The 26,159-nt window shown below is 47.4% G+C and overlaps 2 protein-coding genes and 1 long non-coding RNA gene across 6 annotated transcripts in view; 1 reads left to right on the top strand and 2 right to left on the bottom strand.

The window, feature by feature from the left end:
- Positions 1 to 23,603, top strand: part of LOC148386542 (uncharacterized) — a 40,659-nt gene extending 17,056 nt beyond the window's left edge. For both annotated transcript variants that reach the window (XR_015863034.1, XR_015863033.1), the window contains 9 exons: positions 825 to 902; positions 3,836 to 3,918; positions 6,121 to 6,252; positions 14,138 to 14,273; positions 16,531 to 16,579; positions 19,457 to 19,613; positions 20,974 to 21,114; positions 21,805 to 22,076; positions 22,228 to 23,603. This is a non-coding gene — a long non-coding RNA (uncharacterized LOC148386542). The remainder of the gene's footprint in view (positions 1 to 824; positions 903 to 3,835; positions 3,919 to 6,120; positions 6,253 to 14,137; positions 14,274 to 16,530; positions 16,580 to 19,456; positions 19,614 to 20,973; positions 21,115 to 21,804; positions 22,077 to 22,227) is intronic.
- Positions 209 to 15,415, bottom strand: LOC148386543 (melatonin receptor type 1B-B-like). Its single transcript, XM_088398410.1, has 4 exons — positions 14,741 to 15,415; positions 3,013 to 3,131; positions 2,595 to 2,939; positions 209 to 2,171 (listed from the first exon to the last, which is right to left on the bottom strand). The coding sequence occupies exons 1-4, from the start codon at positions 15,126 to 15,128 to the stop codon at positions 1,746 to 1,748; spliced, it is 1,278 nt and encodes a 425-aa protein (XP_088254536.1). The 5' UTR covers positions 15,129 to 15,415; the 3' UTR covers positions 209 to 1,745.
- fat3b (FAT atypical cadherin 3b) overlaps positions 18,062 to 26,159 on the bottom strand; it is a 53,231-nt gene continuing 45,133 nt past the window's right edge. For 2 of the 3 annotated variants that reach the window (XM_088398353.1, XM_088398352.1), the window contains exons 40-51: positions 25,544 to 26,106; positions 25,314 to 25,445; positions 24,965 to 25,122; positions 24,395 to 24,860; positions 24,023 to 24,182; positions 22,828 to 22,984; positions 22,213 to 22,593; positions 21,811 to 22,057; positions 20,387 to 20,488; positions 20,056 to 20,115; positions 19,945 to 19,983; positions 18,062 to 19,015 (exon numbers count right to left, since the gene is read on the bottom strand). In XM_088398353.1, coding sequence (XP_088254479.1) covers positions 18,369 to 19,015; positions 19,945 to 19,983; positions 20,056 to 20,115; positions 20,387 to 20,488; positions 21,811 to 22,057; positions 22,213 to 22,593; positions 22,828 to 22,984; positions 24,023 to 24,182; positions 24,395 to 24,860; positions 24,965 to 25,122; positions 25,314 to 25,445; positions 25,544 to 26,106 — 3,112 coding nt within the window. In that variant the 3' untranslated portion in view covers positions 18,062 to 18,368. Of the gene's footprint in view, positions 19,016 to 19,944; positions 19,984 to 20,055; positions 20,116 to 20,386; positions 20,489 to 21,358; positions 21,457 to 21,810; positions 22,058 to 22,212; positions 22,594 to 22,827; positions 22,985 to 24,022; positions 24,183 to 24,394; positions 24,861 to 24,964; positions 25,123 to 25,313; positions 25,446 to 25,543; positions 26,107 to 26,159 lie in introns of those variants that run through there. The other variant, XR_015863026.1, reaches the window with a different exon arrangement.

Genomic DNA, 26,159 nt, shown 5'->3' with positions numbered 1-26,159 from the left:
TCCCAGCATTTCTCCGTCCCCCACTGAACCTATCGAAGACAGGCGACTCTTTTAAACACCCTGCTTTTAATGTGACCCTGTCCATTTCACGCATGAACGTCAGATGACTTGCGCCAGGCGCTGCGATCAAAGTGCAGTGCGCTCAGGCGGTGGTGAAACTCGGTCAGCGGCCGGGACGGCTCTCAGGCAGCACAGGTCAAGCAGAAGCCAATATCAAACTTTTAATGGCGTGACATGAACTCCCGTCAGCGTGAGAGAGCATTTTAAAAACATTTCCATAAAAACATCCATTGACATCAATTAAAAGTCCACAGTGACACTAATTTACAAAATATTCTCGTTACATTTTTTGAAAAAAAACAAAAAGGGCGCCCTGAGATGGCGAGAAGAAGCGGCAATGAATGTCATTGAATAACAACAAGAACAAGAGACGCTATAAATTACACGGAATATTTCCTTCATATGAAAATAAACTACCCACAAAAAATATAGATATGAGTGAACTGCGTGTGATGTAGAAGAAAGCGAATCCCCCAACATAACTTTACCAATTTCATTATGGGATTGCATAGCGTTGATGTCCAATTAAAAGCGGATTCAGTGCTATGTCTATCTAATCTAGTTATTCATGTACATAAAACATAAATTAATGGACTACAGTCAAAACTACATTACCGATTTTTTTAAAACAGAAAATTGTCATGTAATTTAGTTGGTTACTACTAAAAAATTAACTAGATTACATGAAGCTATTATTTATGATTACAATACAGTCCAGTTAAAATGCAATCAAATAATCTACAATTCTCATCTTCAATTGACAGATTGTCCAATGGGAGGCGTCCTTAAGATGCTACATCACACGCAGCACGCGAGCAGCCAGCCATGTTTGCTAACACGTGGTGAGTGGAGAACAACTTTACTAAGTTTGTCTACATTTTGGCTTCGTACACGGCAGTATACATCAGAACAGGCCATGTCATTTTCCCACTTTTGCCAGATTTGGATTTTGAGGCTCATATCAGGTAGTACCAACTCAAAGTTGACGATTGTTGTTGCGTTTCCTACTTAAATTCCGGTAAGAGTACATGACGGCACCCTGATTGTCATCTCTGGTTTGATTTTTAAATGATATACAGTTGCAGGTAGTTAGCATTCCATTAGCATACCAACTCCAGGTAATCTTTCAATTTACAGTCCCATTAGGCAGGAAATCCAGAGGCACGGGATATTTCCTAAATGAAAATTAGGATTCCAGCGCAGGTTGACAGCATGCTAATTATTAGCATGTTTGTTTTTCATCAATTTCCATTTGAAAAAAGGGCATGATAGAAAAAATCGATTCACATCAACACTTTTGGACTTGCTGCTGTTTTTTCAAAGAAAACCACAATGACTGTTCGCATGCCGGCTGTTAGCCTCTTGTTAATTCTCAATTTTTGTATTGTGCTATCCTGCTATATGCTAGCAGAACAGCTGTTAACATTTTAAAATTTTCCATAAAAAAAAAAATACTGTGAACAGGGCAAGCCTCTGTCACAAATGTTGGGCAAGGAAATAGCAAGAACTAAAAGTTCCTGGAATATTTCTTTTGGTAGCAATTTCTACTAAATACCCTGATTATCAGTTCTGTTTTTACTAAGTTGGCATTCAAGTGATGCAAGTCGGACATATTTGAGGCTTTGGAAATTTAGGCCGTTCATGACCGACGGGATTGTTCTGTTTGTGTTATGACGCCAACGCGTTCAGTCTTTGTTGTTGACTCGATCCCTTATCGACTCGTTGTTGTTGAGCGGCGGCGGCGGGGACTGCTTGCTGCGCAGGCTGCGGCCGTCGGTGGCGGCCCGTGATGTCTCGGTGACGAAGAGGCGCGTCACCCACACCGAGGTGACGATGCGCTTGTACTCGTTGCGGAAGTTCCGGTTGAGCAGTCCGTAGATGACGGCGTTGAGACAGCTGTTGAAGTAGGCCATGAAGTAGCTGACCACAAAGAGCCATTCGGGGATCAGCGGCACCACGCGCGACGGGTCCAGCGCCACCGCCAGCCCGATCAGGTTGAGCGGCGCCCAGCAGATGGCGAACAGCACAAACACCACGAACATGGTGATGAAGTTGCGCAGGTCGCTCGGGCGCAGGCGAGGGCTCTCCTCCGTCTTCACTTTGCGACGCACCTAAAAGCACCAACCGGGAAAACTTTCAAAATTTTTTTTTTCTTTTATTTGTGAGATTTAACATTACAATTTTTTGCATCCTACATGCCAGTCAATATTATCCAAGTGTAATCATGGATGATTTGTATATGTTAGTATAAATCATATTTCCACTCTACCAACAGTACAACTGTAGAATTGTTCTTTTTTTTTTTTTTTTTTTTTTTTTAACCCCCTTGCACACGTGCGCTGACATTTGCGCACGTGCTCAAAGATGCTCGTGAAGGAAGGCTTTACATTTTGGCTCGTTACAGATCATCATGGTCAAGTTATAATGTTAATATGTCAGGCAGGATTGTTGTGGCATTTAAGGAATTATGCTGACTGCTGCGGCAGAAGGGTCACAAATTAAAAGGTCGTCATGTCCACATTGCGACAACAGACCTGAATCACGAGTATCCAGATGCGCAGGTAGCAGAAGGTGACCACGGCAATGGGCACCAGGAAGTGCACCACCACCACGGCCACCGTGTAGGAGCTGCTGACGTTCTGGGCGAAGGTGCAGGAGTAGACACGCGGGTCATAGCGCAGCGAGCCCACGAAGAAGTTGGGCACGATGGCCGCCACGGTCAACACCCATATTAAGGCCACGAAGAGCAGCGTGTTGCGGTAGCTGTACAGGCGGCCGTAGGAGAAGGAGTGGCAGATGTAGCAGTAGCGGTTGACGGCGATGCCCGTGATGTTGAAGATGGAGCCAATCACACTCAGGCCCATCAGGAAGCCGCTCACCTGCAAAACCACACCGACTAGTTGAGACCACGCTGAAGCGGACCGGTCAGCAAACACTGGCTTGGGGCCTCACCATGCATTGCGTGTTGCCTAGCGCCCATCCGTCATGGAAGAGAGCGTAGAGGACCAGAGGGTACGGGTAGAACGCCACCACCAGGTCAGCGAAGGCCAAACTCACCACAAAAACATTACCTGCCAGAAAAGAGGTGTTTTTTTTATTTTTTAGTCTTTTGAAATGACTAACCCCGCTCCCCTCCCTCCTCCCCTGCTGTTGATTTTGGCACATTCATCCGCCGCGGTGATATTTTTGAACCGAGGCACTGCTTACTTTGCATTATCGCACGCTCAGCCAGTCTCATTCTACGGAAGAGCGCCGCCGCTCTCCACGTGCGGCGGGCACATGTCCAGTGTGAGCCAGCGCGTAGGCGGATGGGGCTAACAAAAAAAATTAAAAAATCCCGGCCCCTGCGACGCAGGCAACACTTTTATCAGGAAATGGCAGATTTGCTGCGGGAGCGTGGGCACAGTGGGGTGTCGCTGTCCTGGGCTTTTTTTCAAATCACCTTTTAACCTTAGTCAGTATGGGCTCCGTGTAGGCCGGGAAGCGGACCAATGGTATTGCCAGGATTAAGTTGTATGTATTTCATTCAAGAAAGGGGTGGTAACAATCTGAGGGGGGAAAAAAAACAAGTTAGCAGGATAAATGCTTAGCTTAAGAGAATAAAAGTATATATTTTTCAGCAAGCAAATATTTTGATCTTTTATTTTTTTACCCACTGTTATGAGACTTTTGGTGCTTTAGCCAACACCCTGTCTAATGTAAAAGTATTGCTTTGGCGTCATCTTGCTATTCTTAATAGGATGGCAGCTGACATGAATTCATTATATTTTCACAGGTCCGCATGACAGCGCTTGCCCGCCTTTCTGGTTGCGTGCATGGAAAATGCTTTCATGACACGTTCTCCAAAGTTTTACAGAGGTAGGTGTAAAGCCAGAAAAGATACAACCATAAAATAAGTTGACGTGCTGCTGCTGCAGCACCACCTGTAACCAATCGGGAAATTTGCTGAGTAAGGCAAAAAGAAAAAAAACACGCCGGTCAATACAGGAGAGGGGAAATGCATGGATGAGCATTTCTAATGTTGGAGCACTACATTTAAACGTTATTTCGGGACAAATCTGTCAAAGTGAGGACTGCCAACTTTCTCAGGGGCTAATGTGAGATGGATGATATTTTTAGTGGGGTTCGCAGCCGTCCGGTCCCCGGAGGCACCCAGACGATCGATAAGCTGCGATAGCTCGCATATATCAGCTCTGAAATCATCCGCATGGCTAAAGGGAGATAAGAACGGGAGGTGCCTCGGGAGGGTACCGTGGGGGACACCGAGCTGCCCTACGTGTTAATAGATGTTTTTCTGACATTAAACCTTGTTTGAAACCTTAAATCTCGGTCTTCCCGCCCTACCCGAAACCTTAATTTGAGCCCTAATCTTGATTTGGAAACTGAATCCCAAAGTCTAATCAAAAACCTGCAAAGTATTAACTGGCCTCTCAACTCTTGACAACTCCTTTCTCTAATTTTCTTGCAGCCTTCCACACACTTAGAATTCACATCGAAAAGGAACTTTTTTTTTTTATGTGCACAGCTCGACTGTAGAGCGGTCGTCTTTTCAAATCGGAACAGTAGCTGTCGGGTTCCTCGTTTTGAACAGAGCCAGCGAGAGTGCGTAACAGCTAGTAAGAAAGACTACAAGGACAATGAAAAGGGACATTTTATTCTGTATGGAAAAAAAAGGCAGTCTTTTTTAATTATCGTGTTGGGCGAAAAGGCACAATTCCGCCGGCTTCCTGTTCATTAACTTTGCTTTGCGAGCAGAGAGAAAAACGTCACCTCGAGGCCAGATGAGATTAGCGGCAAACATCACCTGAAGTCAACCTGGCGGTTAAAGTTCACCCAAGTAATTGTGCTTTTATCTTCCTCTCACTCCAGAAGTCATTTTGGCGCTTCTTGAGAAAATAATGATGATGCAATTATGTGCTGGCCAAACAACCGGTCAAATGACGTTTTATTTTTGTTCGATGGTTGTTGCAATTGTCCTTTGTATCACCGTATTTTTACTCCACTAACTCTAATGAGTCATATAGTGAGGAGCTGGAGACTCCACTCTGCACAAAAAAGCGAAATCACATTTTCCACCTGAGGCAAATCCAGCGCCTCGGTGTTAAAGTTTAAACTCTTAATCTGGCGTGTGTGGCAAGGACCAATATCGCCTACGGTGTGGAAAACTTCTACTCGCGCACAGAAATATAATCACAAAAGCTGCATTTGCTTTGCACCCAAAGACGGCCAAACTATTCAGAAGGCCGTCGGACAACGACACCCACTCGCCCGCCGCTTAATTGCTGGCAACAAGTTGAGGTTTTAATTAGAGGAAGTGTTGATCCAGGAAGTGCTGACTTGAAAAAAAGATGAATCTCTAGGCGGTGGTGGAAAGTGGATTAGACGAGAGCATCCGAGTAAAGCTTGACATTTGCAATACTGGGGGGGAAAAAAACTAATGAGATTTTGTCGTGCTCGTCCGCTAGTCTTGCTCATCACTTTTCCGATGATGCGTCCAACGCCTCGCAATACGATCGGTTCCACACTGGCTCGCCAAGCCAGGCATGAAACCCGAATTCAACTCCCCATCCTCGGCTTACAACACTACTTTGAAAGTTCCCTGTGTTGTATTTAACCGTCGCTAGTGTTGTTGGCCACCGTAAATTCCGGCACCGACAAATGTGTATTCATGTGCGTACAGATTTATCTTTTTTTTTAAAGCCAACGCTTTCCCCCGTGCCTGTGTTTGCCGAAGCCCACCTGGGTGTAAGCCGTGACAAAATACAGTTGATTAGATCTTTTGAGCAAATGTGTGTTTTCCTACATCATTTACATATTCAACTCTAAAGTCAACACAGTTGCAAGGTCGCGTCGCATTAACTATTCACCGGCGCCGTTGTTTGTAAGCATCAGCATAATTCGGCGTGCGTGCTCAATGCCGTACGTATGCTAACAATGCACCCAGGTAAGTCAAAACTATTTGAATGGGTTGAGTCACAACGAAGCGGCGCCAGAACACAATTGAGCCTGCTTCTTCACCGATTTCATTTAACTGAACTGATGTCATTCTACCCAGCACAGATTCGAGACAGGAGGTGTTGGATGGAACCGATGATGAACTGAGTCACCTCCTTATTCTTCAGCGAGCTCTACAATAATGAGTCATTTCATCTACTCCTGAGGAATTTCAATTCCTCCCTGTCACACCTCAAGGTACATACACACCCTGTAAAACGTCAGCTCTCCATCCGAAATGAGCTCTCCCGCTTTCGGATCGGTCGTCACGAAGAACATCTCTCTCGCAAACGGCATCGGACTGCCAAATGATTCCTTGCGACGCGCCAAAGACAATGAGAAATTGGCTGGATAAGAAAGTGGCGGGTAAGAGAGCGGCATCTTGCGTAACGCGGCTGGAGCGAGACCAAGCCGCCGACGTGCCAGCCATCGACATTAGCGCCGTTCCCTGCCAAGGATGTGGCGGAATTGGAGCGGCAACTTTAATGCAAAAATAAATCCGTCCAGGTGTTACATAAATCTTACTTACTATAAATGCTAAATATTTCCGACAGGGGATGCAAAGATGCCAGTGTGAGCGTTCATAAGTAGTCACACTGTTAGTTTTTGTCCAAACAGTCAATTTGCTCGAATAGGCACGGGGCTCCGTTCCACATAAGACTACACAGTTAATATGATGCCATTCATTAGCATAAATCATTCCTAAAAACTCCGCAATGAAGGCCGTAGAGGTTTGCAAAATCAGCCTTTCATTCAGGGACATCGTTAAAAAACAAAAAAAACTCTTGGAAAGTTTCAAGGACGGACGGCTCTGCGAAGCACGGCCCTCTTTCTTTCCCGCTACGTCGGACTGCGGGGCGGGTGGGCGGTGCTGAGATGTAATCAAAGAGTCCAAGATTAAAGCGGATCTTGGGGGCTCAGCAGGTCAGCCGATGATACAATAACGGCGTCATGTTTAAGAGCGGCGTACCGAGCGCCGCTCATCAAAAAGGCTTCTTAAGTAAGCTCCTTAGCGGCGTTACGCACACAAGCGGCGCAATGCCTGACTCTTTTCCGAGCATCAAAACACAAGTTTGACCAAAAGTTTGACGGGCATTTTGAAACATCCTTCATATTAAAAAAAAAAAAAGGTGTCGCTAGCTAACTGTTGTGCCTGATGTTTCCTGAGTTGACTTACTGTCATCATCGCTAAAATGCTAAAACTTGCTTTTTTTTAAATGAAAATGGCATCATTCAATGCCTGCATTATGCGTCTCGTTAAAAAGCAAAGAATAGGACACGAAATGAGTCTCATGTCTCCAAAGTTAATGAAATGCTCAACTCACCTTGATTAGATTCATTTTTTATGCCGACGTAAAGTTTGTAAGTGCTTTCATTTTAGTAGACTACTTATGGCCAGGCTGTCACCGACTGAAGCACCGGGTTTTTTTTTGTTTTTTAAATCCGGCGTGATTTATTGACCCGACATGCACGGGTGGCGATGCGGGCGTCTCGTTGCCTACACGTGAGCGGCTGTCGGGTTAGGTTGAGGATATTTGGATGCGCCGCGGGGGTCACGGGCAAACAAATGTGTGCGCTCGCTCGCCCGTTTATTTGCTTGGCTTGAATGCAACTCGAGCAGAATAATCTTATTGCCCTGCAGTCCGAAATGTTCCTAATATTTTGTGGCCCAAATGGGAGTGCAGAGTCAATCATCTTTGTAGCTCCAATAAACAACTGGTAAAATCGTATTGGTAAACAAATTGAGGACGGCTGTCGCGTAATAAGTTTTCTTGAGTTCTGTCCAACATGTGGACTCTTGTCACATATCAATTTCAATCTGAATAATTGATTAGAATTTTACACGATTTTTGTTTTTGTTTTCAAATGGTCGCCGACTGCTACCCGCCAGTGCGTAGTTTCTCTCGCGTAAACGCTGATGTCATCAACTTGCCATGTTTCCGCCTCAAGTTGTGATTTAGCGCAAGTGTAAATATTTTAAACACGGCATTTTTTTGCGAGCGACAGACGTGGCTGCCGGGAGGCCGTTAAGATGGCTTTTAGTTCCCTCTGGAGGCTTCACTTGGTCCCTGCCAGTCTGCTAAAGCAAGTGAAGCAAATTATTGGTGGGTGGGGGGGGGGGCGTACGAGCATTTAGTGCCAACTGCATGGCCCCCTCGAGCCAGATGGCATTTTTCCGAATGTGTTGCGCCGCCTCGCTCCAACCGCTAATTGTGTGCTTTCCACAGTTAAATAAAAGATCGTCTTTGGCTCAGAGGGCAAAGACGATGTCGGGCGGGTCAGGGCAGCGCTCATGCCGCATGCGCTTTGCCCCGGGCGGCTGGGCGGCATGCCGCTTTGGCCCCCTTCTACCTACCTGCACAGCACTTAAGATGCACAAGAACAATCTCTTGAATTGTGCAAAATGCTGCCAAATTTGAGCGGAGGCGTTTTTTTAACGCTCTAGAATTTGGTTTTTTAATTGTATGGATTTTCTTTAGCCCCAATAAGAGAATTTAATACCAAATAGCCTTTATTATCATTGTTTCGTGATGAAGCAACCAAATTGAGGACATTACCAGGCGTAGGTCCTTGAAACTTTTTTCGTTCTTTCTATCATGCTGAGCATTTTGGACGCACAAGAAGAACGTCACAGACTGTCAAATTGTTCGAAACGCTGCCAAATCCAACTGGCGGCGAGTTTGAAGAGCAGAGATGCTCTCGGCGCGGTTGTTGGCTGAAGCTTTCAGATGCCAGCTGCTGCCACCGTCTCTGCTACGGTCCCAACACGGCATCCTTCGGTATGGAGAACGTACGTTCATGTCTTTGTTGTACTTTTTATTTATTTATTTTTTATTTATCGGCCTCCATCTGCACCGGACTGGCTTTAATGTGAACGCCAGCAGACCACACGCCCTTTGAACTTTGAGAACTAAGCAGATGATAGAGTCGGAAGGCTGTCGTGGCTCGTGGTGTGAGCGTCGGAGATGATAATCTGGATTAAAGGGGCACGCTGATGAGCGGGCCTTCGGGCTTGTTGTGATGACTTGTTCGCTAGAAGAAATGTCCCTTCAGATTTTTTTTTTGCTTTGAAAACCCTTTATTATTTTTTATCTTTATCTTCAAGGGAAGACATCCGGGGATTGTAAATACATGCTTGGCTTTCTGCGCCTCGCCACAGTGTGCTTGCAGTCTTTTACATTCCGCACGCAGCTGAGGAAGCATCGGAAGGCAAACATTGCATTCGCCTTGTTTACCGATTCAGACGGAACGCGGAAGAGGTGGCGCACCATCCTCGCCCTCCCCTGGTTTCTTTTCTTTTTCTTTTTTTTGGCTCTCCCTCCCTCCTTCGCCTTCCCACCTCCTCACCCACGTCTGCCTGGAGGTTGGCAGGAGCCGTTACGTAACTCACTTCAAATTACAGCCGCGCATCTATTATGGATACGTGTTCGCATGCAACAAACGACTTTGACGGATTTCATTGAGGAGGATGACGAGGACCCATACAGGGTCAGTCGTCCACGCTGGTGGAGATTCGGGGGCCGTGGGGCACCACTCTGCATCGGGATGGACTGAATCATCCGCCCTCCGAGTCGGCGGCAGAGTGCACACGAGTGCCGCGTGATTGTGATGTTACATGACAGTGTCGGTAGGGAAGGCACTTACGTCATGCTGCGGACCTCGGCCGGTGTTTCCCAACCTTTATTGACCCGAGGCGTACATATTACAGATCTTAAGAGCGCTAAATGCTGACCGTGACCTCAAGTCAACTCATTTTACGACATGCAGCTAATTATCCAGCAATTCTTCTTCTCAAAAAGAAGCTGTTTATTGCTATTCTTCTGTTAGCTTCATGCTAACACACAATTAAAAATGTCATAGACCGGCTTAGCATTGATAGCCACGGTGTTAAAACCCTCGAAGCAGCAGATATGTGGTGCATCAAAATATGCAGGTAGACAATTTAACAATACCTCGAGGCACATATTCTTGATCCTCTGTGATGAACTCGAGTAATATTGCCGCCTCTAAAGCCTGGCGCGCTCTCTGAAGCATGCATAATAAATAAACGGCAGCCCACGACGGGACGTATAATGGCGGTGTCGCGTGCAATTTTCACATGCGTCTCCAAATCATTCAATATCGACTGCGATGAATTCATTCTCATCAGGCCCTGCGGCGACTCCGCCAATCTCCCCACCCTTCTTAAAAGCCCCCATTTCCATTGCGCCCCGCTCTTCCTCATCTCATTCAAGAAGAGCTTCCAATCGGGTCCCTGCCTTCAGCTGTCATGAGAAACCTTTTTCACACTCGGCCAAATCTCCCCCGGATTAAACGGATCCCATTGATCTGACAACCTGCTCGCTCGGCTGATTTGCGTTTTTTAAGATCCCGACGGATTCAAATCACCCCCCTTCCCCCCGGTCTCCCCGAGGCAGCGAAAACGGCCCCCGGTGGGGAGAACGCATTAGCCGAGGAGGAGCCCGGTTCTTCTTCAACGGTGCCCGCCGAGTTGTAAAAAAAAAAACTGGAATGCAATGAAGGGCATAAGTAGGTTTTTAAAAACTGATGAGGAGAATATTAAAAAGCACTAAAAGCAAAGAGCGGCAAAGCGAGGCTGGGAAACGGGGTCGTGGGATGCCTCTTTTATAGCCAGTGCACTTAGCGGTCCCACCTCCCACTGACATTTCAGCTCCCCTAGTGCATTTGGCCTTCCAGTGCCTGCCCCGCCGCGGCCTTCACGTTAAAACAGTCGAGGATGCCGGTCGAACTTTTCAATCACAAACTTTCATTTGCGACACAGTTGAGATCAAGCCCAATGATTGGCACTGTATGATTCATTTATTATGTCTTAAACTTTGTGGAGCTTTTCAAGATTTTAAAGCAATCAGATATTTTTTGCCCTCCTCTCAATTTAGTGTCCTGTGTTTAGACACAAATGTGATTTTTCTTGAACCTTTTGCTTTTCAAATCTCCAATGCCTTATTCCCTTTTGTATCGTGACTGTAAACAGCTCGAAGCAAACACACTTTACTTTTCTTGACCTCGTTAGATTGGCAATATGGCCGCTGAGGAATTCTGTTACGGTTGCTGCCGTGGAAACGGCACAGCTTCTCCGTCTTCTGAAAGTCTTTCATTTGACTTCATTAAAGCCGCTGATATGGTGTCATAAAAACGCGTAGAAATGTATTCTGTGCAGTGCAATGCTAAAACAACCCCCTTTGAGATAAAACACACCTTCAAGAGAAAGGTGGCTCGCTTTCATGTTGAAATAAATTGATTTGAGCTTTTTTTTTTTTTTGGTTAGTCGCGCATGACTTTTTTTTTTTTTTCCATTTCCTTTTTGATTATTTGAAACGCTACCTGCCTCTCGTCTGTTGTTTGTGCCCCAAGGCCTGATAGCGACGGCGTGCTCTCTCCTGTCTCAGCGCTCTCGCTTACAAGCCGTCGAGCGCCGCATGACAAACGATGTACATAATTGGTATGGACGTGAGGAAGCGTGAGAGGATTCCTCGCAAGCGTGTCTTTGAACAACATGCCCAAATACCCCCCCCCCCCCCCGTCCCATTGGACCAGAGAGACACAGCGGATTAAGCGGCCCCGGTGTCAAATTAACCGAAATTGCGTTGCTTTACAGATGTAAGTCAAGTTCCCTGCCTCGCTCTTGTTTTTGATGTGAATTTACGGAATACGTCGACACGTTGACTCGGGCGAAAGCTTCCCTGCCGTGCGTCAGACATCAGCGCCGCACGTCAGACATCAGCGCCGCACGTAGCCATTCGGAAACACGGCGTCAAGCTGAGCCATTCGGCAGCACAAAAGCTCTGGCGGGTGGGGGGGGGACCTATTTGTGAAGGGTCCATGTGGGATTTTGGGTTCTTGTCCTCCTTAAATGATTTTTGGGCACGGTAGGAACCATTTGAATTTAAGACAAAGATTAAAGGATAGCCAATCGATACCACTTTGTTTTGGTGAGCCTCCTTCTGGATTACAAAAGTTTGAGTAAATTGACAACTAAAGATCATTGTAGTTCTCAATTGGGCCAATTGACATCTGGATCCATCATGACATCCTTCATAAACGGGTAGCCATTTTGTTTCAGTGAGCCAAATTCTGGTTGACGCATGTTTGGGCAGCGTGACAAAAACACGATAAACACGCTTGATGTAGCAAGTTTTGAAAAGCTTGGCCATTTTGATGACAAAACAGTTCCCAAATTACAATGTGTTTATTTTTACACGCGGCGTTCCAAGATCCGTGTGTGTTGTTTTTTGTGTTGAGACGCATGAGAGCTTTGGGGAAAAGTTGCGGTGGTGGGGCAGCAAGGAGTGGGGGTGTTGAAGATTTGAAATAAATAGTCTCTTTGAAGCGACTAACGTGTGATCGCTCTGACGTTAATCCCCTTCAAAGGCGGCGCTCCAAAAAAAAACTTCTGACCTACGCAGGGTACATGCACACAATTTGGTGCGCTCCAGCAGCTAGGCCCACAATAGCGGATTATGAAGTCGGACGGAAAAAACCTATCGGCTTTTTGTCATCGCGTCCAATTCGATTCTCCGTAACGCTGATTTTCCCTGTTTGATGTTAATGATGTTGCCATCTTTGCTTTCACTCTTTTTTTTGTTGAAAATCAACAGGGATGTTGCTTTGTTTGCCAGAATTAGTCAGCTGAAATCCTTTAAAGTTATCTCCCTATTGTGGAACAAAAAAAGTCCGGAAGTTGCTGACAGAGGACTTCTTTTTCTGGCTATCATTCAAAATCAATAAGCTTCGCAAAAAAAAAAACAGCAATCCCCTGATAACCGATGAAAATCACTCAATAGTTGTCTTGCTTTGGCAATTGAGTTTTGAAGGCTTGTTCAGGAGAAATTTAAAATCAATATATCGACAAGATGGTTGGGTTTAAACACTAGAATTCTTCTCCCGCACGGACCGACAGTTCAAGCTAGCTAGCGTTCAGAATCAACCGACCTGTTAACAATAGACCTTCAGCCAAAGTGGGCTGCTGCTGTGTATTACTTAACTTCCCTGCTGCAGCTATTCTTATGCTAACAATATGTAGGTGAGGGCAAAGCCCGCCGTTAGTCATCGTCCAATGAGCTTTGCCCACGTAAACCGCCAGTGGCCTTCAATCGGGTCTTTTCCCACCTGAAGCGCGCCGAGGGCGGAGGGCATCACCCTCGCCGACGAGTGGGCCCCCACGTAACCGAGCGCGTGTGGCTAAAAGCGCTACGCCGCCTACTGTTAATGCCTCTTCAAAAAAAAATAAAAATACACGGTGGGCTGTGGAATAGAGTGTAATGGTTAAGAGTCGGGAGCAGCAGTTTACGGGTGACACAAGTTGGCGTGGAAAAATGCGTTAAAAGGAAAGATGTATTTAATTTTTTTTTTGGTGAGTGGACTAAATATGACTCAATATAAACTAAATATCACTTGGCAGAATTCTGTTGCTAACCAAAACAGCAGCACCTAGCCAGCCGAAAGTCTCCATTCAGTTGAATGACGCAGGTGAAGGAGAACAATTTCTGCTGAAAAAGCGGGTTGAAAATGCCTTTGAGGAGGTTTCAAGAAAGTTTAACAAGAATTGATTGAGTGCTGCGATCCATTCAGCAGGAAGGTGATTCATTCATTCATTCAGAGCAACCCATTGAAGAATACAAAAAAGCATTCATAAAGAAACTGTACGCCGCATGGATTTAAACCAGAAGTGAGTTTTCAAAAGACAAAGTCAGAAAAGAATTCTTTTCAGTACAAATAATGGGAATGAAAGATGATTTAACAAAAAGTCCCCCGTGTGCTAGGTCAGCATTTACACAGTCCCAGAAGGACAACCCCAGAGGACGCATTACATGACGCCCAAGGGGAAACATCCCAAAATGAAGCAAGCGGAAATGTTTGCATGTCGTTGATCTATTTGCAATTAGTCTGACACACACCCGAAGGAGCAGCACCCTTTCCATGGAAATGTGCTTTCATTTTGCACCACTGTATTCTTTTTTTATTTTTCAAGCTGCCATGATAACACTGTCAAATCTCAGACCAGACTGTTATTAAACATTTTGACTCTTTTTCATCTGGCACTCTTTTGGTGCTCTCTTCACAGAGTGCTGAAGTGGCTGCCGGCAGAAAAGGAGACATGGAGCGCTTGGCCAGGCGGGCATCAATCAATGCTGTCAATGCGAAATCATAAGAGATGCTCAAGGCTTCATTAGCCCTCCGACAGTTCTGCTTCTTATCTGGTGAGTGAGATTTGTGTGTGTGTCTGTGTACACCTGAGATTGAGCCAACGTTTTGCCCTGATTTGAGGATGACAGGCTCGACTCACACACAAACCCCCACATGTGATGTTGCGTATTTACAAGCGCTTCTCTCTTACATAATGTCACGTACACAAAACGGACGTCAAGGGGGAGAGCAATGGGGAACAAATTTTGCTGCCACAAGTTCATGTCCAAAGTCACACTAAAAAATATAAAAATAACCCAATTTGGCTCGATCCACTTCTTGACCCACCTTGCTGGGTTGTCTTTGACCCAACAGTTATTAAAAATTCCCGTACCTTAAATTGGCTTTGACTTGAGTATACAACAACTGTCCAAAAAAGCCACCAGCTTCTGCCTGCCCAAATCCAATTTTTTATTTTTTTGTGGGTTAAAAGTTTGAGGAGCGCCAAAGGAGACAAAGTCAAAACAAAGGCGTCTCTTACCCGAGTTCCTCAGCTTGCGGTTGCGGAAAACGCTGATGATGACCAGCAGGTTGCCCAGCACGTCCACCACGGTGGTGAAGATGAGCACGCTGGCTAGGATGCCGATGACCCAGGCAGGCCGCCCGCCCCCCTGGGGGCCGCTGCCGCCGCCGGTCAGGACTCGCGCCTCCTCCGAGCGGTTGCGGAGGAGCGCCAGCGTGTCGTCGGGCATCACGTCCCGCCGAGCATCGCCGCGCCTCTGCCGAGCCTCCTCCTGGTCGTCCTCCTTCTGCTTCTTCTTCTTCTTCTTCCTGGTTGTTGTTCTTGCTGAGACACTTGACAGGGAGAGGGAAGTGCTCACGTGTGACCTACATAAAGTTACACCAGTCTTTTGTTCACTCCAAGTCATTCATCCACAGTGCGCAAGCTTCTGCTCCTCAGCTGAACTGCTCACGTGTTTTGGTTTCTCTGAGGTGGGGGTCTCTCTTCCACTGCTCTCTTACATCTAAAAAAAAAAAGAAAGAGAAGCAAACACAGGGGATGTCCGCCCTAAGGCGTTGTGACGCCTCGGCACAGAGGTGGCGATGTGCTCAGCATCCTGGAGGAACGCCCCAGCCCGTCGCAGCCTTCCTCACTCTCCGGCCCCCCCCTCCCCACATGCGCACGCACACGCACGCTCCCCCTGGTGAGGCGCATGGAGTCACCCCGCGAGTAACACATCACCTTCTCCCACGCGCCTTTATAGCTTGATGCTCTCTCTCTCTCTCTCTCGCGCGCTCTCTCTCCCGCTCACTCGCTCCATCTCTTGGCATGCTGAACGATGCGTGGAAAACATCAGTAACGCGTGGCAGCACACTCTCTGTTTACTACCTTTTTACTACTAGACATATTCGAGTATATTAAGTTAGTTGTATTTTTAGTTGTTCCCACCTTCCAAAAATGGGCAAAAGCGGTTGGATTTTTCATAAGTGTGGTCATTTGTGATATTCATATATTTTGAACCTCCAAATTATTTTGAAGGAAAAAAAATCAGGAAAAAATGCAACCCATTTTTTAATTGAAATTTTCTTTAGTTTTTCCAGAAATAAAATGTCATTAAAAAATATTTTGATCTGGAAGTATTTGTAAGAGGAAAAATTGAGTTCATATTGTCTCTGTTCTGAGTGTAAAGCACAATGTGAACGTGTTACCCAAGCATTTGTGGTAAGATAAAAAAAACAAAAAAAAACATCCAGGCTGTCAAAAGCGTGCCGTCTCACATTCCGGCGGCTTCATTACAAAACGTTCAATCGGGGCAGACAAATCGCATCATCGCGGCCGCCATTGATCCCCGGACCCTTGTGACGTCCATGCAATTATTCAGCATCGCTTGCATGGATTTTTTTTTTTTTTTTTTTTTGGGGTGGCGCTTCGTGTCCTCATGTGCGTCTGACACCAAGTGGAACGCTTTCATCCGCCGAGGGCCGGCTGTCGGACGGCCAGTATCGCCGGCCTCAATGTGTCATTGCTCCAAATGTGGATGGCGGGGGGAGGGGGGGGGGGGTGTTTTTAGGACATCCAGAAAATGTGATGGATGCCACAAGAGAGAGCCTATTAAAATAAAATTACCGGATGTAATAATTGGAGACAATTGATTCAGCGAGAACTAGAATGAGCAAAGCCCATTTTGTGAGTCATTGTCAAATTAGGTAATGGAATTCAAAAATTATATAATTTTTCATGAAAACTTGCAAGATTTGCTTAGTGCTTGGACTTAGGCCACTTTGCACCTATATTTTCCTAATCTCAGTTTATTTATTTTTTGCTTTCAGGCAACCTAGGACTGAAGATGGTGTCTTTCGGTCGTGGATGAAAGTGCAGGTAAGATGATCCAATATGAATATCCAATATGCTTGAATAAGTCCCAAATCATTATTTAGTGGAATGCCAAGCTCTGAGGAAAACCATGTGCAAACAAATATCCAGGAGTCATCACCGCCCTATAAGTCACCAAATTATAAATCTCGCAGATTTTATTGCAGTCTTAAAAGTTAACGCCGCTTTCCTGTGAAATAACATTGACGATATGGAGTTCCAGACGTCACGTGACTATTCCCACCTGTATTTGTTTACGCAGCCGGCCGCATTGGCAGTCGAGTAGCGCCAGCACGCCAAGCGCTGATAAAACGGGCATTTATCCGGCAGAATTCCGTCCAATTGAATTCGCATCTCGCTTTGATGAAACAAGATAAACCGGATTTGGGAATAAAAAAATGAAATTGAGCCGTTTAGTCTGACACAATAAAAAAAATCAAGACGCAGGTTGGGTAAAGAAATCCCATCTGGGTCAGTCTGATCATTGAGATCCTGAGCTACTCTTGCCTCTTTTATGTGCCATTTTTATTTATGTACAGGTTTAGCTAAAGTTGTTTTTCTTTTTTTTCCCTCCCCTCTGTAAAAGTTAAGTTTGCAGCACCATCGGAGTGCAATTCATTGAAAACAATATGCTTCTTGTGCGCTCGGTAGATAATTCGGAGTGCTTTCTGTTTATGCCGCTAATGCGTTTGCTTTTGTTTGCTTCAACGTTGGGCCACTTAGCGCTCCGCTGCCTGTTGATGTGCGCCGCAATCCTTTTTTGGCCTTGATGCTGTCGATTATTTGGCAGGGGCGTGCAGTGACCTCAGGAGGTGCAGGTGTTCAAAGTAAAAAAAAAAAAAAAGGGGGGGGCGGGTCAATGCCAAACCTATTTAAACTGTCTGAATTGTAACAGCATATTCAGGATGAAGTATAACATACCAAATTTAAAGCTTGTGCAACTTGTGTCTGGTTAGTTAGAGTGAAGGTTAACGTTAGCTGCATAGGTGGAAAAAAAAATATTAGCATTCCAATGCTAGTGCCCAATGCCGCTTGCTGACCGTACTTGTGATTGTGCATGCGGCAAACTAACAGGCAGGAGCAATAGGCGTAGCGTTCTTGGCATATGTCAAAGGATTGTCCTCCTAATCATCTAGCCGACACGCGCGTGCACACGCACGTGCGCACGCACGCCTCACTGCAGCTGATTACGCCGTTGAAATGAATGCGTCGGTGAATAATACATGAGCGTCACTTGCGTGAGATGCTGTTTGTGTCCGTTCCAGCTGTGCGTGTCAGCGCCAGGCAGATGTCGGCCACCCAGATTAGGTTGCGCCCCGTGCACGTCGTCCTGCTGTTTGTGAGAAGACCCCCGCCCTTTTGCTCCGTATGATTTCTTACTGTAAGCTTCACCCGACATCATCGCCACTGAGTGGGAAGCACATTTTTTTTGCTTTGACGTGAACCCCTCGAACGAGGTGAAGTGCAGCCAAAGATGACAAACGCCACTTGCGCACAGTGTACACGATTTATTCACAGTGATAAAACACAGCATTGAATCGGAGGCAGCGCGTTTGTGTGTGCCCGCACCATCTTAAAAGTGTCTTCCTTTAATTATCTTGCGCTTTGATGCCCGTGCTGCTCGGCCGCCAAACGACCTCCTTATGAAATAAATAATTGGTGAGTAATGTAATGATTAAACAAGGACGCCGTTAATCTTAATAACATCTTTGCAGCGGCGCGCCACATGCGGTGAAAATCAAGCGCCGCTAACAGGACGAGAGAGGCATCACTGGGCCGACGTGTATCTTGTCTGTCATTTGAATCCGTCCCAACCTGCCGCAGGTTCCGACCCGGTGGAGGTTCTGTTGGTCCTCGTGGCCCTCCGGGCTCGTAGCGACACCAAGTTCAAGAGTCTCTCCAGCTCGTCTCCAGAACCGGTCACGGGACCAGAGCCGAGATTTCCGCCCTCGTCTTCTCGGGTCGAAGAAGCCCAGGCCCGTAAGGGGGGCAGCAGCTGGGCCGGGTGTAAACTGAGGCCGGGCGGGCCCGGTGGGTAGCCGTCGTAGGCTTCCCGGGCTGGGGGCAGGGTGTCGTAGAGAGACTCAGAGTCTTGGCTGCCATCAGAGTCTCGCCGGGGCTCCCGGTACTCCTCGTAGACAGGTGATTCCTCACTGCTCCGTTGTCGCCCCTCCCCACCCAGCCATCTTTTTCTCTGCCACTCGCCCGACTGGTTCTTTTCCCACTGGAAGGCCCTCTGCCGGGACTCTGGCGCCGGCTCTTGGCCTCTGTCGCTGTTCTGAACTTGGATCGGGTAGTCCAGCTGCAGGGAGCGGGTGCTGCCGCCCCGCCGAATGTTGCGCTGGGCGTCGCTCACGTCATAGTGGGACCCAAGCTCGGATGGGCGTAGGCGGGAGGGTGAAAACCAGCTGGGGGTCTGCCTGGGGGAGTCCCAGGGGAAGGCTGCAGAGACAAGAACACACTTTTAGTTTATGAGGAACTGTACCCAGGAGGTTTTGGCCCCCGGTTGAGGGTAGGCATAAAAGAAGTGGGACATGGACCCCGGTTGAGGGTAGGCATAAAATAGGGGGACATTGCTTATGTGGCAAGTCTTGTTTTGAAAGCAGTTGTCACTGTCAGTCCATGTTGAATAGTCTGAGAAAAAAAATATTTTCAGAATGTTCTCACATTTTGCCCTTTAGCTAAAGTCGCGCGCATAATGAACGAATATGATGATGATTAAGTTTGTTATTGCTGATTAAGATGGCTCAGATGCACACTAATGATGATGATGATTAGAAAAGATGCCTTGTGACAAAAGAAGTCAAGACTTGTTTCTCTGTCATCTTTGAAGTTGAACGCCCTCAGAATCTCGTTTTCTGTCTTTTGTTTGCTCCTGCGCAGGGGGAAAAAAAGCTCGGCGATATGCACTGTGAGAAGAAGTGGCATCGGTTGCTAGGGAACAAGACATAAAAGTCGATAACCGTCGTCTGAGCTCGGGCCATTGCGCCTTCCTGAACCTGATGGGAAAATTCCAGCGGTTGACTTCGTGTTGCTGCCGGTAAGACCTGTTCTCTCATTTGTTAACAGGTAGTTGGTACCAGCTGAAATGTAGTCCCCTCTTACACCATTTGTAAATTTTAAGGCGTTTTCCCCTCATTCCCAGAGCCACTTGTGTGAACGATTGTTGTCACGCAAGTTTAGCAAATCATTAGCATCAGCACAGCTTTGAAAGTAGTCGCAGATGTGTAATATCAGATCGCGTTTGTAAAGTTCAACACTGCTCAAACTTCTAAAAGTTGACATTATCATTATTTGCACATCTGATTCTAGCCTTAACAAAAAAATATGTAAAAACAGTCAAATGATTAACGTTATTCAAGTGTACTTACCAGGACTGTGCTGCCACCGCTCCTTGTCCATGTTGGAAACTACAAACAATAACTTTTAGATGATATTGATAGATTGACATAGAGTAGATTCAATGCAGAGTGTTTCCCTACCTTCGCTCTCAATGTGGTCCACCGTGTCATTGACCAGACGGATGACGGTCACAATGGAGGCTGGGCACAATATCAAAGTTGGGTTTAAAGCTAGGGTTAGGGTTTCTAAATAGGGTTTCATACTAGGGTTAGGCTTTCAAAGTAGGGTCAGGCTTTCAAAGTAGGGTTTCAAACTGAGGTTAGGGTTTCAAAGTAGGGTTTCAAACTGACCCCGACCTCCACTTTTAAATCCTAACCCGTGCTCTATGAAACCCCAACCTCAATCTGAAATGTTGGTGCCGGTACGCCCTAATGGTGCGGCATCACGGGTTCATGCTCGTCAGCAACGTACCGTTGTCATCAAAGGACTCTGACGTGTACGAGCTGAGCTCTTCTGATGTGGAGTCTGACGAAAGACCCATCGTATGGCTCTGCACAGGTGGCGACCGCTCACCTGGGTGCACACGCATGCAAACACATGTTGCCCAATTAGCCATTGTTAGCATGTAAATTTGACTCGGGTTGACACGAGCTGGAGTCTTTGCTTCTCACAACTCTCTGTGTGTACTGTTTCAAACAAGGGTTAGGATTTCAAGACTGTGTTTGGGTCTCGAGTCAGGGGTGAGGTTTCAAATGAGGGTTCCTGGTACGGTTAGGGTTTGAAAGTAAGGCTTAGAGTCACGGTCAAAAATAATTTATGTGAGTGCTCATGTTTTGCGTGTTGCTGCTCCTAAATTATTCAACATATGCTAATGAATTCATAATTCAGCAGGCGCCGTAAATGACCAATCGGCTCACCTCAGCCCGGCAACCAGCGCGCGATTAGACCTTGGCCGGCTGCCGCTTCGCTTAGCGTGGCACAAATAAACAAAGTGCAGTGGCTAACGAGGGCGTCCGGCCATCTCAATCACGCACTAATTAGATGTTTTTACTCCTCAGCAAGGGAGCGCAGTGCCCCTATGAGGACATCCTGATCCCCGGAGGAAATCGATGATGCGAGCAGGGAGAGGACGATAAACAGAGATGCTTCCGACTGACTTGTCGCTCGAGCAAGAGCCCTCGCTAAAGTGACGTTTTAAGGTAGGCTATCTCGGCTAAGGGTTTCAAACCCATGTCAGTGTTTGAAAGAGGCTGTTGGGGTTTGAAGAAAGTGTTCATTTTAAGGTTGCCATTCAAGTCATTGTTTAGGTTTCTTAAGGGTATTAAGGCTTCAAATTAGGGTTTCAAGGTTCGGTTAAATTTTCAAAGTTGGGTTTCAAGCCAGGGTTTATGTTCAGGTTTTCAAAGCCTGGGATGATGTTTCAAATTGGGGCTGGCTACTTACTAGCCATTCTCATTGTGGAAGTGGTGACTATCGCTGACTATCAATCAATCATGGTGTCGCTGTCTGTCTGGCTCCGCCCCCTCCCTGCCGTATCGCCGCTGCAGGCCGAAAAAAAGAGGACCAAAGGGTTATTGTCAGTTGTTGTCTTTTGGTCCTTCTTTCCAGCTGGAGCTCTTAAAGGCCAAAGTAGGACAAAGTCGTAGAAACTCCAACATTCATCATATTTATTATTCATATTTATTCATCGTATGGGTTCATTAGAATTGACAATGAAAAAGTTTGAAAAAGTGTATTGAGGTCAGCAAAAAGTACATCCGTCTCCATGGCAACCATGGCAACACACTAAAGTGGCCCCAGCATACATTTCTTTGAACCCGTAGCCCTTGTTTGAGACTATATCCAGCATACATTTGAAACGCCGTGTCTGTCTGTGTGTCTGCTTGCAGTCTGACCGTCACTGGCATCCGTCCGCTGCATCTCAAAGGCTCTTTGACTCCACTCGTCCTCACGTTCGCCCCGCCGCCTCACTTCTGCCGCGTCGCTGTCCCCGCCCTCCCAGGACACCTTGTGAACGGGGCTGTGCTGACTGAGGCGGTGGCAGGGGGACGGCGGCGGCAGGTTGGTGGGCGCCACGCTGCATACGGCCACACCCCGACGGTTGCTGCGCACGTTAGACGTGTCGGACAGGAAGCTGCTAAGCTGTCAACGAAAAGACGAGGTTGTTGAGTGATGGATGCGTGTACAAATTCGGATGATTGTCAAATGGATTATGGAGGGATCAAAGTAAAAGGATGGTATACATGGGGGGACGGATGGATGGACGTTTTTTTTAGGATGAATGCAAGATGACTGACCCTATTTCCGTCCAGGTCCCTGCTGTGTCTGTCCCCAGCCGAGTGAGCGTTGGGTCTCACCAGCACCTGAGGAGGTCTCGTCAGGCCGCCGCCCGCTTCACCGCCACCTCCGACGCCCGCCTTCCCCGGCGAGTTGGACACACGGACCGCCTTGAACTCGATGCCTTCTGCGCCCATGCCGGTCTTGCGCAGCATGTAGCTGGTCTCCGTAATGGCCGACACGGCCAAGACGCCCGAGAGCCCCAGTGACGCCGCAGAGTCCTTCCGAAACGGGATCTTCTTTCGGAAGATGACAAAGAGGATGAGGAGCAGGACGATGACAAAGCCTAGGACGCCGATTCCAATGATCTCGCCGGGACCGACGTATGACAGCGGCTGCGCCTGAGACATGACAAAGATACTTGACACTGAGATTGACAGCTAGCACAGATGAGTGACACCTGTTATAGATCTTCACATGCCAAGTAATTGTCGTTAACACTGACTCATACTCACGGTGGTTGCTAATACAATTATAATATTGCCTGTTAATTTCCACGTTGGCCTCTTAATAAGATAGACATGTTTAAAGTAAAAAGTCAAAGGCTTGGATAGTTGGCGTGTACGTGTTTGCACCTGCGTGTCATTGCCTATGTTGCCGTCACCCGGCTCACCGCAGGCCCCATCCTCGTATCCCGGCGTGCAGTTGCAGTAGAAGGATCCCGGCGTGTTGATGCACTCGCCGCCATCCCCGCAGTCGGCCTGCTCACACTCGTCCACATCCTCATCGCATCTGGAAAATCAAATATCTTTTTTAGCAAAAAATTTCTATTGCCATGTGTGAGCAAGGACAGTAACATAACAGGTTCTACCCAGAGAGTTCCTCAGTTAAAAAAAAGAAGGGCCTACACCAATTCTTTTCCAGCTCAGGAATTGTGTGAACAAGGGTATGAATGAACACACAGCGAGCTGAAATTCCAACGGCATCATGGGGGGTGTTTCATTTATCAATAATGGCCTGTGCTGCGGAGATGAATTCAAGGTTTAAGACACTTTTAGCAGGCGAGCATTTGGCGATCCACCCCCCGCCAACGCGGGTGCAGGCTTCTGCTTTGAAATGTGGCTCCCCACAGTCAGCCCCCCAGCGAGACTCAGTCGTTTTCTCATTTGCAATGACTTGGAGCACACGCACACGTCTTCATTTTCCTTTGCATAGCATATCGTTTCTTTCTGATTTGGATGACATTTGTTTGATATTTACACACAACATTTGTGCAGCAACACTTGGAAATGTCATCACGCTGAATAATATCTGCTGAGTGAGCATTTACACCTGATTATTATGCACTGATAAGCCGCAGCCTGGAACAATTACAACTCGACTTGCTTAATACATTGAGTGGTACAATTTATCTGGAGACAGTTCTTTTTTTTGTTTAAATATACTGCGTTATTATTAAGTATTAATTAGTTTTTTTGCTGATTTGTTTTGAAAAGTCATTTTTAGGACAAACCTAGGTCCTTAATTATTTAACAGCGTCAAACCAAGAGTGTAAAGGAGTGCTGCTGCCCTCCTGTGGCGATTCTTGGTAGTAGCACACCAAGTTGTGTGACATGATACTAAGTCTAGGGTTAGGGTTTCAAAGTAGGGTTTCATACTAGAGTTAGGGTTTCAAAGTAGGGTTTAAAGCTAGGGTTAGGGGTTCAAATACATTTATCTGGGTAGACAGTCATAATGGCCCTCCGAAAGAAGCTATGACTATGAATGCGGCCCGCCCAAAAAAAAGTTTTGACACCTCTGCATTAATGCAAAAAAGCTTTTTGAACCTACCTAAGCCCGCCGAGTCCTGGTGGGCAGTCACAGACAAAGGCGCTGCCACCCTCAGTGACTTGGCACTCGCCACCAGCCTGACAGGGGTTTGGCGTGCAGGGCGTCACTGGGCTCTCGCAGCGTCCCCCGGTGAAGCCAGAGATGCAAGTGCACTCGAAGCCTGTTAAGTCAACAAGATCCATGTAAAAAAAAAAAAAAAAACAGACATGCAGCACTATCCTGCTTCACCGAGTTCTGTGTTAAACAGGTGAAGCCCTGCTTTTCCATGACAACAGATGACCCAATTTTGCAGGCTTAATGATTTTGCTGGGTCTGGGTAAAATGTTATTTAGTACAAACCAAAAAAATAATGTAAGAATGAATGTGACTGACCTCGCAAGGGCATGCTGGTGCACATAGCTCCGTTGAGGCAGGGGGCGCTGACACAAGGGTCCGGGTAGAGGACGCAGCCCAGCTCCACCTCACTCAGCCCAGCAATCTCGGCGTAGCGACTGCGTTCATTCTGCAGCGGCAGCTCTCTACCGTTGAGGGTCAGCCGGCCCAGGCAGCCCTGGAAGCCATCTTGGGCCCTGGCTCCTTGGACTCCTGCTGCCGGGGGCCTCACCTGCGCCCCGAAGAAGAAGGTGGATTCCGGGGCGCCGGGCCAAAGGCGGACGGGTGCTCGGGCGGCTCGCCGTCGCTCCACGTAGCTGTCGTCCAATGACAGGAGGGTGTAGTTGCTGGTCAGCTCCAAAGCTATGGCATGCCACAGCCCGTCGTTGATCTGACGTCCGGAGATTCCCATGATGCCGAGCGTGTTATCGCAGTCCAGCTGGAACCACAGGCGGCCACCTTCAATCTGGAACGCAGAGACAAGAACCAAATCATAAGGTGAGAACCCATCGAAAAAGCAAAATCAAGTCCAGAGCCTTTTAATAATTATTCAAAGACTTTGATGTTTACCTTGAGCATGGTGCAGGGATTCACTCGGGTGAACATGATGACCCCCCTGGTCTGCAGCGTACGGACGCTGAGGCCTAGCTTCATCTCGCCGCTCAGACCACTTTCAGTCACTTTGTACTTGATGTAGCCGTTGCCAGAAAAACTCAGAGACCTTTGACCTGTGCGGAGACACAGAGGATTCATTCAACATGGAAATGTTTGGACATGGAAAAGAGCACAAAGTCAAGAATAAAAGGTATGAACCGTGTCGGTCGACAACCAACCAAATCTTGCCCAGAACCAGTCAAGAAACCTCATGACATTTACAACTTGATTCTATTCCGTTCAGCAATCGTAGAAGCAATCCTACCGGAACACTCGTCCAGACGCTCAGGTAAACACTGGCAGACAGATGGCGCCGTCGGGCCGGAGCGAACGCACTGCATGTCCGCAGGGCATGACCAACCCTCACACAGCTCCACGGAGATGGGGCACGCCCCACCTGCTTGGTACATGAGCAAATCACACAACAAAAACAACATTAGGAACCCCAAAAGAAGACAAATAACGACAAGGTGAGTGCAACCCGTATAAACTGACGGGGGCAGGTGCAGGTCTCAATGCGTCTGAATGGCAGTGACACCAGGCTGAGCCTCTCTGTGCTGTACGTCAGTAGGGAGCCAGCTTCCATGGCCAGCGTCTGCTCACACATCTTGTCGCCACATGCCAGCTCCCCGGAGCAAGCGCCGCCCACTGCCTCCGCTCCAGCCAGGACACCTCGGAGCCGCCCCCTCGCCTCCTGTAGCTTGCCGGCCACTTCTTGGGGTGCGTAGAAGCCCCCCAACCGTCCAGCAGGACCTGCGGACACCTCCGGCCTCTCAATGGCCACCAGAAGGTCCACGTCGGACGTCCCCTTCACCGGCTGCACGCCGAGGATGTGGAGAGGGTCTTGTTGTCCGGCCGACCAGCTCCAGCCAGCGAGCGCTCGCAAGGTCAGCCGGATCTGGTTGAGGTAGCGGCCCAGCAGGTCCTCGGGAGACAGGGAGCGGAACCTCAGGGCGACGGCGCTACGCAGCAGGACGTCCGTCACCTGTTCCACTCGGACCGAAACGTCGGCGATAACGGCAAAGCGTCCGTCGCTCACGGTGGCGTTCATCTGGTACCTGAGAACATCAGAAAGATTCAAGAACACCAACGTCCCAAAGTCAGCGTTAAG

The sequence above is a fragment of the Syngnathus floridae genome, chromosome 15, assembly GCF_059516105.1.
Source record: "Syngnathus floridae isolate MCC-2025c chromosome 15, RoL_Sflo_1.0, whole genome shotgun sequence".
Classification (NCBI taxonomy): domain Eukaryota; kingdom Metazoa; phylum Chordata; class Actinopteri; order Syngnathiformes; family Syngnathidae; genus Syngnathus; species Syngnathus floridae.
The sequence above is the reverse complement of the archived record's forward strand: the minus strand, read 5'-3'. Positions and strand labels throughout refer to the sequence as shown.

Excerpts from the sequence above, each read along its gene's own strand:
- LOC148386543 (XM_088398410.1), bottom strand. The coding sequence starts at position 15,128 with ATGACTTGGAGTGAACAAAAGACTGGTGTAACTTTATGTAGGTCACAC. Across the intron at positions 3,132-14,740 it reads CCGCAAGCTGAGGAACTCGG|GTAATGTTTTTGTGGTGAGT; the intron begins GTAAGAGACGCC and ends CTTTTCTGGCAG. Across the intron at positions 2,940-3,012 it reads TAGGCAACACGCAATGCATG|GTGAGCGGCTTCCTGATGGG; the intron begins GTGAGGCCCCAA and ends GTGGTTTTGCAG.